Raw genomic sequence first — 20,422 nt, forward strand, 5'->3', positions numbered from 1 at the left:
CATTTTTATGTCAACTTGTTTTTACCAAGTTATCCAAAATTTACCTTAGTAAGTGAACCATGATTTTAAAATGCTTCATTAATAAGCATGTGGTTGACCCCGATGTGATTTACTTTGATCAAATAAAGTATTTTACCATTACTAAATGGAGATTTAACCCATTTATGTCTGAGGTTGCAATTTTTAGAATTTTTGCAATCAGACCTTGGCAATGGCCTTGAGCAGTAGGATATAAATAACTCCCACATGCTTAGCGTTCCAATAATGGAACACTAGGCATAAATAGGTTTTAAACTCTGAATTACTTTACTAATTTGTGTCCTGACTGCCACTATGTTTTGATAAATATATCTACTCTGGGGCATCAAAATTCTGTGCATTTTCAAAATGAGCATTTGTTACTGGATAAAATTATAGAAAAATCGAGTTAAAGTTACCATTGTTTTCATCTCACATTTTGACAAAAATTATGCCACTTTTTGGGATTACTTTTTCAGAATGTGTTTGATTGTATCATTCTCTCTTTAGTAGGTTTCACCAAGGGGAGATACATCAAAATGCTAATTAAAGTTGTTAAATTTACAACTTTACGAAAAGGTTCAGGTTTCCCTCTCAAGGTAATGCCTTGTGGGTAAGCAATTTGACACAGAAACTATAAGTAACAGATTGTTTTCTATTTAAGATTTAAATAAACATGCAAATAAGGATTTACTTTTTATATCCCCTTTTCATACTTACTTTATATTTTTTCTCCTCTGACTAGTTTGCACTTGCTCACAAAGTAAGAGTATTGTTGACTACAGGCTCTTCTGCAAGCAAACAGTCTCTTCAGAAAATACCAATGCTTTGTTGGACAAAAGGGCATAAATTTTTTTTACAATCCTTTTCCACTGTCTCCTACCACCTCCCCCTAAATAAACCATTTACAGGTATCTAAATAGCAATTTGTGTTGTAAAGTATCAGAATGGTAGTGAAATAAGCCAGAAAGTTTATCTCAATTTATGAACAAATCTGAGGAGAGTTGCATGAATATAGGAAACAACAAAAGTACATTAGTGAGTATGTAGGCTGTTTGAAACTTTTTTTTTTTTTTTTTTTGCTTGTTTTTCTGTAGGATATCACTACTTTAACTGGCGTTCCAGAAGAGCATATAAAAACTAGAAAAGTCAGGATCTTTGTTCCTGCTCGCAATAACATGCAGTCTGGAGTAAACAACACAAAGAAGTGGAAGATGGAGTTTGATACCAGGGAGCGATGGGAAAATCCTTTGATGGGTTGGGCATCAACGTGAGTAGTTTAATGTGAATATTGTCAGTTATCTTTTTCTATGTAGATCTTCTAAATATGATTTGCAAACTCTTTTATGTACAATATACTTATGACAGTACTTTTTGATGCTGTTAGATATCACTGTGCTCAAAGATACACATTATATATTTAGATATTCAGGTAAGTGTGGCTTAGCACAATAAACTATGACATAGTCTTTTTCAGAGTACTACTTATTAGATATGGAACTCAAAGCTATGTATACAGTAGTCCCCCCTTATCTGCAGTTTTGCTTTCTACGGTTTCAGTTATCTGACAGACAGTACAATAAGATATTTTGAGATAGAGAGAGACTACACTTATATAACTTTTCTTACAGTATATAAGTGTTATAATTGTTCAATTTTATTACAACTTATTGTTAATTTCTTACTATGCCTAATTTATAAGTTAATCATAGGTCTGTGTGTTTAGGAAAATACAGGATTTGATACTGTTCGTGGTTTTAAGCATCCACTAGGGGTTTTGGAACTTGTCCCCTCTCAGATAAAGGGGAATATTGTTTTATCCAAGATACTGTAAGAATGGTGTTTATAATATAGTGACACTTTAACTTGTTTTAAAATGACAATAAACTTCTTTGTAATACATTATATATATATCTTTTTATATATATATATATATGTATATATATATATCTTTTTTCTTTGTAAGGGGGGTAAGAACTAGGCCAATTTAGAAATTAGCTAACTTGAGGGAAACTTATAAATTCCTGAGATATTGTGATTAATAATAATAATAAATTACTTTTTATGTTTATTATTTTCTTTAGAGATGGGGTCTTGCCCCCATGCCCAGGCTGGAGTGCAGTAATGTGATCCTAGCTCACTGCAGCCCTGAACTCCAGGATGATCAAGCGGTCCTCCCACCTTAATCCCCCAAGTAGCTGGGGATATAGGTGCATGCCACAGCACCTGGCTAGTTTTTTTTATCTTTTTGTAGAAATGGAGTCTCGCTTTTTTGCCCGGGCTGGTCTCGAACTCCTGGCTTCAAGCGATCCACCCACCTCAGCCTCGAAAAGTACTGGGATTACAGGTGTGAGCCACCATGCCTGGCCATTAAATTGCTTTTTAACAGTGTATTGGAATAAATTCTTGTGGTACTAATGAAGTCAGTGACCTAATTCTCCATAATGGAATAGGGCCCAAATGTTAAATAGGAGGGCTGATTCTAGTTAAATTTAAAAAGCTGTCATTAGAGAAAACATTAGGCAGATAAGCTAGAAAATTGTCATTCGTATTGAAACTCTTAGACCATTATATATGTCCAGTCTCCAGTTGAAGGTAGTTATAAACTTAAATTAGAAAATGTAGACTCTCTTGTTTTAGAAAAGTATAATATTCAACATCATTTCCTGTTGATTACTTGGGAGACTTTTTTTAGAAAACATCTGTCATGTTGCAGTTTAAATAGAATTATATTTTATTAGGCAAATGATATATAGACACAATTTTTTAGTTGTTTTCTTATGTTGCAGTTTAGTTAATTTATTAAAATGAGAAAAAAGTCAAACAATACAAATTCAATTAGAACATCACAAAAATACAAATATACTTCCACAAATCTACAAATTTGTTATAAGATTAGTTATAATTCAGGGTGTTATAAAATTAAGAGAACCAAAATGAAACACTTTGCTAAGAATATTCTGCTTTATCAAACCACCTAGGTAGAGTCTTGAGCACTCACTGGTAATAAAGCTGAGAAATAGATACTTATCCAACTTAGTCTTTGGAGTGAATCTGTATATGTGAGATGAGCTGCCATGTCATGGTTGTAAGGAAGGGGTGGAATCAGCTCATGTCCCTCAAAGCCCATAATTTTCATGTCTCCTGTAGAAGTAGTACAAGACCTGGCCTGGAAATTGTTAGAAAGGGGAGCTACCAAATGGAAAACTGAATCTACCCAGTTTCTGGAAAACAACAGATGGAGGAACATTTGGCTTCCAAACTTTTTCATATGTAAGATAATTTTTCTAAATAATCTTGCTCTGGTGGGTTGTATATTCTCAGTACTTGTCAAGAAAACAGAAGTCTCCCATTAACTCTAACTTCAAAGAATAAATACCAGGTCAGATTTCCCAATGCACCTTAGTGTTTCAAGAGATTCCTGGTGGTGCCTGCATCTGTAAGAATGGTCATATATAGACAAAATCAGTGGTTCTCAACTGAGGGTGCTTTTGTATCCTTAAAACATTTGCCCAGTGTGTGGAGACATTCCTGGTTGTAATAAGTGGTGGCTTCTGCTGACATCTAGTTAATAATGGCAATGCTATGAGACACAGGACTGCCCTCCTTTGCAACCAAGAAAGAATTTTCTGGCCCCCCAAAAGTGGAAGATGCCGAGGATTAAAAGCCCCAGTATCAAGAAGAATACTTTGAGACCAGTTTTTTTTCCTTACAACAACACAATATCCCCACCAATGTGAGATGTTAGATCACATTTTTGTACAAGGGTGGTTGTGGTAGGTAGAATAACTAAGATGCCCCAGGATATCTGCTTTTTTGTTACAACTCTAATCATCCTCTTCCATAAGGTATGGCTACATCTGTGACTTGTTCTAGACAATTGATTATGGCAAAGGTGAGGGGATGCTCTCTGGCAATTACCTTTCCTTATATCAGAAACAATAGGAATCTATATTTTCTTTCTATCTTGTGTTTGCTTTCATAATAAAGTGATTTAGAGTATCCCCCTGTTCATGGAAATTTTGCCCTTTAGTCTAAGGCCCTTCATACATAATTGAATATTGTTCTTTTTTAAATTTTAGATCCAGGGGGTACACGTGCAGGTTTGTTGCATGAATATATTGGGTGATGCTGGGGTTTGGGCTTCTAGTGAACTCATCACCCAAATAGTAAACACAGTGCCCAGTAGGCAGTTTTTCAACTCTTGTGCCCTTCTCCCTTTCCCCTCTATTGGAGTTCCCAGTGTTTATTGTTTCCATCTTTATGTCCATGTGTACCCATCGTTCAGCGTTCACAAATGAGAACATGCAGTATTTGATTTTCTGTTTCTGCATTAATTCACTTAGGATGATGGCCTCCAGCTTCATCCATGTTGCCACAGAGGATATGATTTGATTCTTTTTTATTGCTGCGTAGTATTCCATGATGTTTATGTACCACATTTTCTTTATGTACCACATTTCTTTATCCAGTCCATTGTTGATGGACACTTAGGTTGATTCCTTGACTTTGCTATTGTGAATGGTTTCTTTTTGATAAAGTGAGTTATTTTTCTTTGGGTAGATACCCAGTAGTGAGACTGCTAGGTCAAATGGTAGTTCTGTTTTTAGTTCTTTGAGAAATCTCCATACTGTATTCCATAGGGGTTGAATTGCTTTACATTCCCACCATTAGTGTATAAGCATTTCCTTTTCTCTGCATCCTTGCCAACAATAGCCATTCTGACTGGTATGAAATGGTATTTCATGGTAGTTTTGATTTGCATTTCTGTGATGATTAGTGCTGTTGAGCATTTTTCATGTTTATTGGCAATTTGTATGTTTTCTTTTGAAGAGTAGGTGTTGTGTTGTCCTTTTTATTTTATGTTTCATATAATATATGGAGTCATTTTGTAAACCACATGCTTCTAGAAGCTGAAAGAATTTATAAGGAAAAAATTTGTCCCTATCCAGTGATTGAAATGTTAATGATTACAGTTTTTCAGTCACATGAGATTTTTACATGTTCATCTATTCCGCAGACTCACTGTAGTAATACATTCCCAGCAACATTCAGTAATAAATGATTATTTGAGTACTTGTGCCTTGTATACTCTAAATTGTTTATGAGTAAAATACTTTATATAAGAATATACATTTGAGTGGTATACAGGAGAAAAAGTAGTATCTTCCTCACATCTATTGCAAGGTTTGTGGCTGAGACATCTATAACAAAAGATAGTTTAACAAGAGACTAGCATACAATTTCATTTTGTGTAAGTTTTATGTGATACAGGAGACTTCAGAAATGAAGACCCAAAGAAACAGGGAAATCTGTGTATTTTTGTGCTTAGTTTTGATGAAGAGTGGACAGTCATACAGAAAGATGGTTGGACAAAGTTCATGATCTAATGATTATAAACTAGGAAGAACTTAGCCAGACCTGTTTGTTCAGATTCTTGTCTGTGTCTCTCTGTCTTCAGAAATAAGTACATTCCATTCCTTCTGTTATAGGGTAGACAGTTCTGGAATGAGGGTCTTAGGACCGACTTCAGAAGGTCAGATAATTCTGTTATGTCCTACTTCGGGGAGAGTGTCAGAGAGACCTTCCTGCTTCTACTGTTTTCTCAAATGCCAAGCTGCCATATTTTGGGGATAGTGTGTCCTGAAAGCGCATTAGTGGATTGTTTAAATAAATACAGTTTTACTTTGCTGTGCTTGCACAAAGGTTCACACAATCATTATTATAGTATTGCTTAGTCTGGAAATAGTATAATTAAATGTTGAAATATGTAGTGATTTAATACTCCGATGCTTTAAGACAAAACTGTAACCTATCGTGCATAAATATAGAAATGCTGTTTTTATTACATATTGATTGAAAATGAGATATACTACATGTTTGGGAGGTAAAGTTCTTTTTCAAAATGTAGTTTTGCTGAAGTAAAAAGTTTTTTGAAGCAATAGACCTTGTCTGCAATTGGTTTATCTGAGACATTGTTTTGAATCTTGAATAATTTTAAAAAACATTAATTACTTCTGTTTGTTCTGGTGTTAACAACCAGTAGCATGAAAAAATATAAGAAAAAAATTATTACTTAAAATATTTACTTATTTGATTTGATTAGAACAGAATTGCTACTCTTTTTTTTTAGCATTTTAATGACACAAAAATAGTATGTAATTTTACTGCTTGGACATATTGAATTCTGACTTCTCTTTGTGAAATATTTTAAAGCTTTTTATAAAATTGTTAGAATTGTAAGCTGAAGGTTTTTCATGATCATCTAATTAAATTTTATCACTTAACTAAGAAACCTGTGTCCCAGATAAATTAATGAGTTGACCATAGTTTGGGTTCTCAGCCTGCTTATATTTTATTTTACAATTATATACAAATATTAATATGTAGAATATTAAAAATAAAAAATATTTAAAACCTGGTTAGATAAGTCCATATAGACTTGTATTTTTTTTAATCAGGAGAATTACTGTATTTGATGGAGCAAAGAGAACGTTAGTATTTTAATATGTTTTTTGCTGTGGGTCGAGGGATGATTTTAGGATGTGCTAAAAGAGAAATGACTATCCATCCTATACCTAGAATATATTTGTTTCCAAAGCCACAAGGTTTCCTAATTTAGGGGATCTTGGGCTTAACTTTATTCTTTTTTGTTGTTGTTGTTGTTGTTGTTTGTTTTTGAGATGGAGTCTCACTCTGTCGCCCAGGCTGGAGTGCAGTGGGCGAGCTCGGCTGACTGCAAGCTCCGCCTCCCGGGTCCATGCCATTCTCCTGCCTCAGCCTCCGGAGTAGCTGGGACTACAGGCACCTGCCACCACGCCCGGCTAATTTTGTTTGTATTTTTAGTAGAGACGGGGTTTCACCATGTTAGCCAGGATGGTCTCGATCTCCTGACCTCGTGATCCGCCTGCCTAGGCCTCCCAAAGTGCTGGGATTACAGGCGTGAGCCACCACACCAGGCCAACTTTATTCATTTCTTCTAACTGATAGATACTGTCTAGGTCTAGCATATTGATGGAATGGCTTGGAGGATTTAACAGACATCTAACCCTGCTGATGTAAGAGTATTACAGAGGGTTAGAAGTGTGCAGTTTAAGAAATATGACAAAAATAACACCTGCAGAGATTATTTTATATACCTTTGGGAGGGTTTTTTTTTTCTGTTTTTACTATCTTGCTATTAAATACAAAGGAAAGGACACATTTCATTGAGCAGCAGAGGCAGTGCTAATGGAAAAGGTAATTTTACAAAGTTACAGTAATTTTTTAATTTTACAGTAATTTTACAGTAATTTCACAGTAATTTTGTGACAGAAATTTGAAATCTTAAATGTTTTCCCATATGTTTTCCTCAGTGGGGATTGAGGGGAAGGATCCTCATTATGAAAATGGGCTTCATGACTATAAACATGGTTTTATTTTTTTAAAATATAGTGAATACATTTCATTGTTATCTGCTTATCTACAGTATTTTCTGAAAGGCCACTTTGGTTCACATGTAGGATTTAAGATAAATGTGTTTGATCTTTGTTTTTAGATTTCTAAATTCATATTTTAAAGTACTATATTTACATTTCTTTTCTCATCCAAAGTGGAGCTTTTCTTATGCTCTTTTAATTACCTGAGTCTTTAAATGTTAGAACTCAAAGGTAAAAGATTTATCTTTGTGTAAATATGAAAAATATCTTAAGGTGCAAAATCATCCTTTGGGTTTGACCCAAGTGTTTTTACTTTTTAAATCTCCTTGATCCTGTTGCAGGGAGAGAGCATGACTTATCCTTGTTTAATACTCTAGCAAGTTGCCAAAGATAACTATTAGTTATTAATCTCATTTATTTTTTTTTTACAATCTTTTATCTTTTAGGTTAGTAAATACTTTTCATTTATTTCTGTAAGCAGGACTTTAATTTTGATTAAACCTAAAAATGATTTATTTTTCCTCAGCTGTATTAATGTACATTGGTCATTGAACCTCAGTGATCATTGGACTGAGTACTTTTTGTGTTAATCACATTCTGAAAATGTGACTTCTGTGTTAAATTTTAAAAATATGTTTTCATTAGAAAATTATGAATCTGTCATTCAGCTTCTGGAAACAAGGATTTGTTCCACGTCATTGTGGACATAGAAGGTCAAATAGTTTAAGCAGAGATGTGCACTAACGTAGATGTTGCGAATTCTCTCATCACTTGATCCTCAAGCCTTAAGTCATCAAAGTGGACATCTTTCTTAGGTTGGCAGATAGTTCTTTTGATTATGAGTAAGTAGTAAACGGAAGTATTGCCTGTATCATCTTTCTCCCTTTACCCTGTTCTAACACATCGCCAAAGCACTTCTAAAATTTGCTTTAATCAGGTGGTTCAGTTTTTTTTATTAAATTTAAATAAGGATTCTATCTACTTTTCATCTCATTACTGACTTTTGAACAAGTAAATGACTGTGCTTGCATTGTGGATTTAAACTATAGTTATATGTTTCCATATATAACATATAAGCCAGGAATGTTACCTCTGCCTCCCCTGCTTACTACCCTCTCACCAGTATACCCGCCCTCCCTCCATAGAAGCCCCCACAACAATTTGGTATATATCCTTCCAGACTTTTTTCAGTGTATGCATATGCATATATTTAAGTTTATATGTCCTTTGGTGAAATGTCATGATTTTCTTAGTATAAGTTTTTCACATTTCTTATTAAAATTATGCCTAGATATTTTAGTTTTATCACTATTTCAGATGAAGTTTCTTCATTATATTTTCTAGTTGAGTATTGTTAATATTTAAAGTTGATTTTGCATATAAGCCACATTATATATACTGTCTCTTTAGTTCTCATGGTTTTTCAAGGGATTCACTTTGATTTTCTAATTATATAATCTAACAATAGTGGCAGTTCATTTTCTCCTTATAGCCAATTTCTCTTTCTTGCCTCGTTGCATTGGCTAGAATTTGCAAAGTTGAATATCATTCATGATATTCAATGTCCTTATTGCCTTTTTCTTCTTTAGCAGAAATGTTTCTGATATAATAAAATGGATAAAGTTCTTTTCTAATCTTGATCTACCAATAATTTAAAAAAATCAGGAATGGGTATTGAGTATTAATGTTTTCGTAACATCTATTGACGGGCATTTTCTGTAGTGAATTTCAGTTACCTATTTTCTGATCCACTTATATGTTTTATAATTGGATATGTATTTACTATTTTTAAGTAGTATGTATTTGTTAATATGTATTTAACATTTTTGCATTCAGTCAATCAGTGGAATTGGCCTGATGCAGGGTGGAGGGAGTGTAATTAGCAGAATGTAATTTTTTTTTGCCCTGCTATTTGGCATTTCTTACCTCAGAAATATTTTAAAATAACAAAAGTGTTTATTAAAATATTGGTTTTAATATTACATATTTTTTCTCTATGGTCTCCATTATGTATGTATCCTATTTGCAGAAAGATGACCACCTGATATTTCTGAATGGTGCTAATCAAACTAACAGCATTTAGAGCCACTTATAACTGCTGTTGATACTTAAACTAAAAAATAAACAGATAAGCTAAGCTTCCCAAGAAGAAACTCATTCACTTGCTGTTCTGTGCCATTCAGAGGGCATCTAATTAAAATTCTCAGTGCCAAAATGTTTCACCAATATCTTTTATGCATGAATAGTTCTCTTAGTTAAATCAAGAGTCAGTTATAATGCTAATTTTTACATTGTATTGATACTTAGATCTGTTTTGAATAATATTAAATAGGCTTTGCTCATAAGCAGAAAATGATCATTGAAATTCACAAATGGTAAGTATCTTCACAAAGTCTGTTTTATGGTGTAGAACAAAAAGCAATCTGCCAACCAATGTTGGACATTATAATTATGAAACAATTTTTGATAGTTTATTGGTTTACTGATGTTCATTAGTGTCTAGTAAAGTATATGAAAATGATGTTGGAGGAAAAATATCTAAAATCAACCTTGGAAATGTGAACAATGTATTATTTTGCCAGGCTTAATATTGCTTTTTAAACTTTATTTAAATATACATTAAGTATACAGATCAGAAGCATACAGCTTCATGAATTTTTACAACCTGAACACACATGCATGTGAGTAGTACCCAGATTGAGAAACAGCATTTCCAGTACCTCAGAAGTTCCCATTTCATCCCATGTTTTTCGGATTTCAGCCTTCCAGAGGTAACCACCATTCTGACTTCTAACAACATAGATTAGTTTTGCCTATTTTTTTTTTTTTACTTAAAGAGAATCATCCTTTATGTGCTCTTTTGTGACTGGCTTTTTTGCTTAACTTTGTGAAATTCATCCATTCCATGCTATTTATTGATGGTTATTTGTGTAAATTTGTTTGGGTTATTATGTATAATACAGTACTAAAATGAAGAATCTCGTATATATCTTTTAGTGGATATGTGGTTTTCTAATATGCTAACTAGTCCCTGAAATATTAGTCACTAGTTAATATTCAAACAATTTATATTAAGAGATAATAATCTATTAATTATCTGATCCCTTATGTTTCTCAAGTTAATGACAGTAGTAACTTGATAAGTTTTGTTCCAGCAGACTGTTAAATTACTGACAGATCACCTTGAACTTGTGGAGGATTATGCATTATTGGAGTGGATCTGTTTCCGTTTTACCCTTAGTCTTGGAACCTAGTGTTAAAAAATAAAAAGGCACAGCCTTTCTGAAGTTTTGATGGAAAGCACAAGGTGTTTACCCACATTCTGCCTTCAGACTCAGTCTCCCCTGTAACAGGCAGCTGCTGAAATCTTTGCTCAATTCTTTCAGCCTTCCCAGCTATCATTTTGAAGCCTTGCTCAATCATGTACAGTTCAAAAGCTCCCTGCTCTGTGGATTACTCTTTTCCAGCTGCTCTGGCAATCCTGGACTCCATCTCCAGGCTCCTTGCACTGAGATTACGACTTTCTGCTTGAGTTCTCGATGCTCCTAGCTTGTCTAGACTAGAGAATACCTTATGGGAAACACCGTATAAAGTTGGATCTAAATCCAACTTTAGATTGGTTCCTTTTTTTTAAAGATTGAATTCTCTATGAGTTTTTTTTTTTTTTTTCTATTAGTCACTCTCTGGTCTTTGAAAATTATTTTTCTGTTTTGTCCAGAGTTTATAGTTAGGCAGATAAATCTGATATAATATTCTGCCATTACCCAAATTGGAACTTCAGTAATTGAGAAATGAGCAAATAAAGTCTAAAAATAAAAGCACAAATTATATTTAGTGGAGGTTGAAAGAGAGATTGTATACAGTTGGAGGAGGGTAGGATATGAAAGACTTCATGGAATAGGTTGGTATTCAAAGTGAAGCATGAGGGATTATTTGGATGGACTTCCGTGTGCAGATAGTAGGAGAGTATTCCAAGAGGAAGGAACAAATTGAACTGATGGGAAAGTACAGCCTGCATTTATAAAAACAATTAGCAACCTGATTTGACTAGTTGGTTACTTCTCAGGGGAGTAATTAAAAAGAAGGCTAGAAAATAGTTCTGTCCATATTATAGAAGTGCTTAAATGCCAAGGTAGAAGACTGAAGTTAATGTGATAAACAGTGAAAACTGTTTGAAATTTTTGAACTGGGCAGAGAGTGAGTTTGGGAAGTCTTTAGGAAGACTAATCTTGGTGAAGGGTGCATTGGAGTCAAGGAGGCAGAAAGTTTAGTTAGGATGGGGTTATGGGAAGAATGAAAAAGAGCTTAAACTGGTGGTCACAGCATACCTAGCAAAGAACTACAAAATACAGGAAATGAAGGAGAATGAGAAGGGTAGAAACTGAATGGCTAGAAGAATAGTGGCTTCTTCCAGTGGATGAATGTTATTACTATTGGATACAATGGATATAAGTTGTTCCTATTTGATTTCTATATGTATGTATTAATAAATAAAGTGAGGATAATAATAAAGGCTATACCATCTTTGCAGGAAACAGAGCTCTGGTCTCCTGGCTCCTGTCTTGTTTCTTATTCTCAACTAAGCCAATGTGCCTGTCAACACTTATCAGATTACTGCATCATATTTATGTTGATACTTCTGTTCTCAGTATATATACTTTAACTATCAACTGGAAAATCGTGTGTGCTTTGAAAAGGAGGAACCAATATAAAATTATGATGTTATTAGTACTAATATAGCCAGCCATATGAAGCTCTTCTGCTTACAAAGGGTAGGGGTAGGTTATGATAAGAATATATGTAATTATAGGAATCTCAGAGTAGCAACCATGGTCTGTGACCAGAACATTGGCAGCAGTAGTTAGTGGGTCTTCCCGTCAATGAGAGGTACTCCCCATTGATTCTCTTCTTTCTATATCTCATATCTTTCCCCATCCAAATTACCTTTTGAATCCTCCTTTCTATATTTTTTACTTCCACATTTCTAAGCAGTGTTTCATAGAATGCTATATTCACCTCTGAGAGATTCACAATAAACATTTGTAGCAAACAGTGTTCCACCTTGTTATAAGAATAAAAGTGGGGTGAGCACAGTGGCTCACGCCTGTAATCCTAGCACTTTGGGAGGCTGAGGCAGGTAGATCACTTGAGGTCAGGAGTTCGAGACCAGCCTGGCCAACATAGTGAAAGCCCATCTCTACTAAAAATACACAAATTATCCAGGTGTGGTGGTGCATACCTCTAATCCCAGCTACTTGGGAGGCTGAGGCACGAGAATTGCTTGAACCTGGGAGGCAGAGGTTGCAGCGAGCCCAGATCACGCCACTGTACTCCAGCCTGGGCAACAGAGTGAGAGTCCATCTCAAAAAAATAAATAAATAAATAAAAGTGACATTTCTTGAAGTTGGATTTCCTAAAGAGCCTATGTAGATTTGTAAACATTAACACTATCCTGCATTGAAGAATTCAATTGGATGTCAGATCTTAGAGCTTTATTTTTTTATGCTTTAAAAGAATATTGTTAATGATGGAAGGTTTGTCAAGAGTGGGCGATCTTCAAAAAGGAGACTCAGAAGAAGTTAATTTAAGAAAAACAAGAATGTGTATTGTTGCATTTCCTTGGGTAATGATAGGACTAGTAATTTTACACATCAGTAATCTTGATAGTAAATTTACTTTCCATTTAAGAATCCTCCTGAGTTTTTAAATTCATCTCAAATTGTTTTTTTAGAGTTGAATAAAATTGTTAAAGACTAACAATGCCTTTGCAATTATGAATTTTATTATTTGACAGTACATATTAGAAAATCTTCCAAATTTAACACAGAAAAAGGTATTCCAACTAACAGTTTTAAAGCGATTATTACAAATAAAATATTCCATCAATAATGTACTTATTTGATTTTATAGTAGCTGTTTATTTTATTTTAAATATTGATTTTGTTTCTCAGCCAAAGCTTAATGTTAAATCTTGGAAAAAAAATTGTTTCTTACAGGGCTGATCCCTTATCCAACATGGTTCTAACCTTCCGTACTAAAGAAGATGCAGTTTCCTTTGCAGAAAAAAATGGTATGTTTGATCTGTTTTTGACAAAGTCAAGATAATGATTTTATGTTCTTAACCTTAATTAAAACCAATTAGGTATACAGAATTTGAGTTGGAATCCAGTGGTTTCACACTTTAACTACATCAGAACACCCACCTCCAAAAAAAAAAAAAAAAAAAAAAAAAACCTAAATTGGAATGCTCATACAACACGTAAAAGACAGACTGCTCTAATTTGAAGTACCCACAGGGAATGAAACTACTTAACACCTACCTTGTTTATGTATTCCTCTGTAAAATTACTAACATTTTGTTAAACTTCAATTGAACATATATGGCAGCCTGTTCTAGTTTTGACACCTCTATTTACAGTTAAGTTCTTTGAGCCAAAACATAATGCCAAAATCTAGTCTATTAATCTATTTAATAACTCAATAATTTGAAAATATTCTTATTGCCTGTAAAATTTCCCTTCAGTCTAAATGCCCACATTTGCTACTTTTCTAGATATACTGGGCCTAATACCAAGCCTAATCTCAACTGTATAATAATATTAATGTGGCCTAAGAGTATATTCACTTTTGGGGCCGCCACCTAACATCATTGAGTTATGTTGATCTTGCTATCAACAAAAATGCAAAATGTCTTCCTTTTTCCTTATTTTCTGCTGTTAAGCCAACATAGTATAGTGAAAGGAAGTTTTGTAGTCAGACTAATATGGATTCTAATCTTGGTTATGCCACTTTGAAGCTATATGATTTTGGATAATTTCATAATGGACTTAATGTTTCTCAGTTGAAATAAGGGTACCTACCTCATGAAGTGGGGGATAGCTGATACATAATAGATATTCTACTTGATACCTCATGAAGTGGGTGATAGCGGATACATAATAGATATTCTACTTGATAACTATTAGTTCTGACCTTGACCTCCCTCCAGCCAGTATTTCTGCTGTTTGTCTTCCTTAGATTCAAATGCACTACTAAACATTTGTACCTAATGTATCCTGTTATTCTAGTTTCTCAAATTGAATTTGTCTGTTTAAGTGCATTGTTACTGTAAGGCAGTATATAAAAATAAGAGATTAGTGTCGTCTAACATTATCTGAAATACAAATGTGAAAGCATTATAAAGGTTATAATCTAACATGTTTGCTTTTCTTTTTCACTTAGTATTGGATAGCTTATGATTAAAAGTCTGAAGTGAACCTATCTGCCTTTGAATCTGTATGTCACTACCTGTATGACTTTATACTTCTCTTTCCTCATATGTGCAATGAGAATTACTGTGAGGATTAAATGAGTTAATAAGTGTTTAGACTAGGGTCTGACAAATAGTATATGATAGTATATAAGTATATCCTATTCTGTTATTAATAGACTTTCTAAATTTAAGTTTTAGGGTACATGTGCACAACATGCAGGTTTGTTACATAGGTATACATGTGCCATGTTGGTGTGCTGCACCCATTAACTCGTCATTTAACATTAGATATATCTCCTAATGCTATCCCTCCCGCCTCGCCCCACCCCACAACAGGCCCCGGAGTATGATGTTCCCTTTCCTGTGTCCATGTGTTCTCATTGTTCAATTCCCACCTATGAGTGAGAACATGCGGTGTTTGGTTTTTTGTCCTTGCGATAGTTTACTGAGAATGATGGTTTCCAGCTTCATCCATGTCCCTACAAAGGACATGAACTCATCCTTTTTTATGGCTGCATAGTATTCCATGGTGTATATGTGCCACATTTTCTTAATCCAGTCTATCGTTGATGGACATTTGGGTTGGTTCCAAGTCTTTGCTATTGTGAATAGTGCCACAATAAACATACGTGTGCATGTGTCTTTACAGCAGCATGTTTTATAATCCTTTGGGTATATACCCAGTTATGAGATTGCTGGGTCAAATGGTATTTCTAGTTCTAGATCCCTGAGGAATTGCCACACTGACTTCCACAATGGTTGAACTAGTTTACAGTCCCACCAACAGTGTAAAAGTATTCCTATTTCTCCACATCCTCTCCAGCACCTGTTGTTTCCTGACTTTTGAATGATGGCCATTCTAACTGGTGTGAGATGGTATCTCATTGTGGTTTTGATTTGCATTTCTCTGATGGCCAGTGATGATGAGCATTTTTTCATGTGTTTTTTGGCTGCATAAATGTCTTCTTTTGAGAAGTATCTCTTCATGTCCTTTGCCCACTTTTAGATTGGGTTGTTTTTTTTTCTTGTAAATTTGTTTGAGTTCATTGTAGATTCTGGATATTAGCCCTTTGTCAGATAAGTAGATTGCAAAATATTTCTCCCATTCTGTAGGTTGCCTGTTCACTTTCTTTAGTTTAATTAGATCCCATTTGTCAATTTTGGCTTTTGCTGCCATTGCTTTTGGTGTTTTAGACATGAAGTCCTTGCCCATGCCTATGTCCTGAATGATATTGCCTAGGTTTTCTTCTAGGGTTTTTATGGTTTTAGGTCTAACATTTAAGTCTTTAATCCATCTTGAATAAATTTTTGTATAAGGTGTAAGGAAGGGATCCAGTTTCAGCTCTCTACATATGGCTAGCCAGTTTTCCCAGCACCATTTCTTAAATAGGGACTCCTTTCCCCATTTCTTGTTTTTGTCAGGTTTGTCAAAGATCAGATAGCTGTAGATGTGTGGCATTATTTCTGAGGGCTCTGTTCTGTTCCATTGGTCTATATCTCTGTTGTGGTACCAGTACCATGCTGTTTAGGTTACTATAGCCTTGTAGTATAGTTTGAAGTCAGGTAGCGTGATGCCTCCAGCTTTGTTCTTTTGGCTTAGGATTGACTTGGCGATGTAGGCTCCTTTTTGGTGCCATATGAACTTTAAAGTAGTTTTTTCCAACTCTGTGAAGAAAGTCATTGGTAGCTTGATGGGGATGGCATTGAATCTATAAATTACTTTGGGCAGTATGGCCATTTTCACGATATTGATTCTTCCTACCCATGAGCATGGAATGTTCTTCCATTTCTTTGTGTCCTCTTTTATTTCATTGAGCAGTGGTTTGTAGTTCTCCTTGAAGAGGTCCTTCACGTCCCTTGTAAGTTGGATTCCTAGATATTTTATTCTCTTTGTAGCAATTGTGAATGGGAGTTCAGTCATGATTTGGCTCTCTGTTTGTCTGTTATTGGTGTATAAGAATGCTTGTGATTTTTGTACATTGATTTTATATCCTGAGACTTTGCTGAAGTTCCCTATCAGCTTAAGGAGATTTTGGGCTGAGATGATGGGGTTTTCTAGATATACAATCATGTCATCTGCAAACAGGGACAATTTGACTTCCTCTTTTCCTAATTGAATACCCTTTATTTCCTTCTCCTGCCTGATTGCCCTGGCCAGAACCTCCAACACTATGTTGAATAGGAGTGGTGAGAGAGGGCATCCCTGTTTTGTGCCAGTTTTCAAAGGGAATGTTTCCCGTTTTTACCCATTCAGTATGATATTGGCTGTGGGATTGTCATAGATAGCTCTTATTATTTTGAGATATGTCCCATCAATACCTAATTTATTGAGAGTTTTTAGCATGAAGTGTTGTTGAATTTTGTCAAAGGCCTTTTCTGCATCTATTGAGATAATCATGTGGTTTTTGTTGTTGGTTCTGTTTATATGCTGGATTACGTTTATTGATTTGCGTATGTTGAACCAGCCTTGCATCCCAGGGATGAAGCCCCCTTGATGATAGTGGATAAGCTTTTTGATGTGCTGCTGGATTCGGTTTGCCAGTATTTTATTGAGGATTTTTGCATCGATGTTCATCAGGGATATTGGTCTAAAATTCTCTTTTTTTTGTTGTGTCTCTGCCACGCTTTGGTATCAGGATGATGCTGGCCTCATAAAATGTGTTAGGGAGGATTCCCTCTTTTTATGTTGATAGGAATAGTTTCAGAAGGAATGGTACCAGCTCCTTCTTGTACCTCTGGTAGAATTTGGCTGTGAATCCATGTGGTCCTGGACTTTTTTTGGTTGGTAAGCTATTAATTATTGCCTCAATTTCAGAGCCTGTTACTGGTCTATTCAGAGATACAACTTCTTCCTGGTTTAGTCTTGGGAGGGTGTATGTGTCGAGGAATTTATCCATTTCTTCTAGATTTTCTAGTTTATTTGCATAGAGGTGTTTATAGTATTCTCTGATGGTAACTAAGATCAGTTCTGCCCTGATCTTAGTTATTTCTTGCATTCTGCTAGCTTTTGAATGTGTTTGTTTGCTCTTGCTTTTCTAGTTCTTTTAATTGTGATGTTAGGGTGTCAATTTTAGATCTTTCCTGCTTTCTCTTGTGGGCATTTAGTGCTATAAATTTCCCACTACACACTGCTTTAAATGTGTCCCAGAGATTCTGGTATGTTGTGTCTTTGTCCTCGTTGGTTTCAAAGAACATCTTTATTTCTGCCTTCATTTCGTTATGTACCCAGTAGTCACTCAGGAGCAGGTTGTTCAGTTTCCATGTAGTTGAGCGGTTTTGAGTGAGTTTCTTAATCCTGAGTTCTAGTTTGATTGCACTGTGGTCTGAGAGACAGTTTGTTATAATTTCTGTTCTTTTACATTTGCTGAAGAGTGCTTTACTTCCAACTATGTGGTCAGTTTTGGAACAGGTGTGGTGTCGTGCTGAAAAGAATGTATATTCTGTTGATTTGGGGTGGAGAGTTCTGTAGATGTCTATTAGGTCTGCTTGGTGCAGAGCTGAGTTCAATTCCTAGATATCCTTGTTAACTTTCTGTCTCCTTGATCTGTCTAATGTTGACAGTGGGGTGTTAAAGTTTCCCATTATTATTGTGTGGGGGTCTAAGTCTCTTTGTAGGTCTCTAAGGACTTGCTTTATGAATCTGGGTGCTCCTGTATTGAGTGCATATATATTTAGGATAGTTAGCTCTTCTTGTTGAATTGATCCCTTTATCATTATGTAATGGCCTTCTTTGTCTCTTTTGATCTTTGTTGGTTTAAAGTATTTTATCAGAGACTAGGATTGCAACCCCTGCCTTTTTTTGTTTTCCTTTTGCTTGGTAGATCTTCCTCCATCCCTTTATTCTGAGTCTATGTGTGTCTCTGCACGTGAGATGGGTTTCCTGAATACAGCACACTGATGGGTCTTGACTCCTTATCCAATTTGCCAGTCTGTGTCTTTTAATTGGAGCATTTAGCCCATTTACATTTAAAGTTAATATTGTTATGTGTGGATTTGATCCTGTCATTATGATGTTAGCTGGTTATTTTGCTCGTTAATTGATGCAGTTTCTTCCTAGCCTCGATGGTCTTTACAATTTGGCATGTTTTTGCAGTGGCTGATGCCGGTTGTTCCTTTCCATGTTTAGTGCTTCCTTCAGGAGCTCTTTTAGGGCAGGCCTGGTGGTGACAAAATCTCTCAGCATTTGCTTGTCTGTAAAGGATTTTATTTCTCCTTCACTTATGAAGCTCAGTTTGGCTGGATATGAAATTCTGGGTTGAAAATTCTTTTCTTTAACCCAGGAGGTGGAGCTTGCAGTGAGCCGAGATCGTGCCACTGCACTCCAGCCTGGGCGACAGAGCGAGACTCCATCTCAAAAAAAAAAAAAAAAGAATGTTGAATATTGGCCCCCACTCTCTTCCGGCTTGTAGAGTTTCTGCCAAGAGATCAGCTGTTAGTCTGATGGGCTTCCCTTTTTGGGTAACCCGACCTTTCTTTCTGGCTGCCCTTAACATTTTTTCCTTCATTTCAACTTTGGTGAATCTGACAATTATGTGTCTTGGAGTTGCTCTTCTCGAGGAGTATCTTTGTGGTGTTCTCTGTATTTCCTGCATTTGAATATTTGCCTGCCTTGCTAGATTGGGGATGTTCTCCTGGATAATATCCTGCAGAGTGTTTTCCAACTTGGTTCCATTCTCCCCGTCACTTTCAGGTACACCAATCAGATGTAGATTTGGTCTTTTCACATAGTCCCATATTTCTTGGAGGCTTTGTTCGTTTCTTTTTATTCTTTTTTCTCTAAACTTCTCTTCTCGCTTCATTTCATTCATTTGATCTTCAGTCACTGATACCCTTTCTTCCACTTGATTGAATCAGCTAGTGAAGCTTGTGCATGCATCATGTAGTTCTCGTACCATAGTTTTCAGCTCCATAAGGTCTTCTCTATGCTGTTTATTCTAGTTAGCCATTTGTCCAATCTTTTTTCAAGGCTTTTAGCTTCTTTGCGATGGGTTCGAACATCCTCCTTTAGCTCTGAGAAGTTTGTTATTACTGATCGTCTGAAGCCTTCTTCTCTGAATTCATCAAAGTCATTCTCCCTCCAGCTTTGTTCCATTTCTGGTGAGGAGTTGCGTTCCTTTGGAGGAGAAGAGGTCCTCTGATTTTTAGAATTTTCAGCTTTTCTACTCTGGTTTCTCCCAACCTTTGTGGTTTTATCTACCTTTGGTCTTTGATGGTGGTGACATACAGATGGGTTTTTGGTGTGGATGTCCTTTCTGTTTGTTAGTTTTCCTTCTAACAAACAGTCAGGACCCTCAGCTGCAGGTCTGCTGCAGTTTGCTCGAGGTCCACTCCAGACCCTGTTTGCCTGGGTATCAGCAGCGGAGGCTGCAGAACAGCAGATATTGGTGAACAGCAAATGTTGCTGCCTGATCGTTCCTCTGGAAGCTTTATCTCAGAGGAGTACCTGGCCGTGTGAGGTGTCAGTCTGCCCCTACTGGGGGGTGCCTCCCAGTTAGTTAGGCTACTCAGGGGTCAGTGACCCACTTGAGGAGGGAGTCTGTCCGTTCTCAGATCTCCAGCTGCATGCTGGGAGAACCACTACTCTCTTCAAAGCTGTCAGACAGGGACATTTAAGTCTGCAGAGGTTTCTGCTGCCTTTTGTTTGGCTATGCCCTGCCCCCAGAGGTGCAGTCTACAGAGGCAGGCAGGCCTCCTTGAGCTGCACTGGGCTCCACCCAGTTCGAGCTTCCCGGTG

At 35.8% G+C, this 20,422-nt stretch overlaps 1 protein-coding gene across 2 annotated transcripts in view; it reads left to right on the forward strand.

Moving 5' to 3' along the window:
• NDUFS4 (NADH:ubiquinone oxidoreductase subunit S4) overlaps window positions 1-20,422 on the forward strand; it is a 132,274-nt gene that overhangs the window by 94,357 nt on the left and 17,495 nt on the right. The window contains exons 3-4 of one of the 2 annotated variants that reach the window (XM_032144636.2): window positions 1,116-1,288; window positions 13,433-13,506. In XM_032144636.2, coding sequence (XP_032000527.1) covers window positions 1,116-1,288; window positions 13,433-13,506 — 247 coding nt within the window. The remainder of the gene's footprint in view (window positions 1-1,115; window positions 1,289-13,432; window positions 13,507-20,422) is intronic. The other variant, XM_032144637.2, reaches the window with a different exon arrangement.

Source organism: Hylobates moloch, unplaced genomic scaffold (assembly GCF_009828535.3).
Source record: "Hylobates moloch isolate HMO894 unplaced genomic scaffold, HMol_V3 SCAFFOLD_23, whole genome shotgun sequence".
NCBI classification, from domain to species: Eukaryota; Metazoa; Chordata; class Mammalia; order Primates; family Hylobatidae; genus Hylobates; species Hylobates moloch.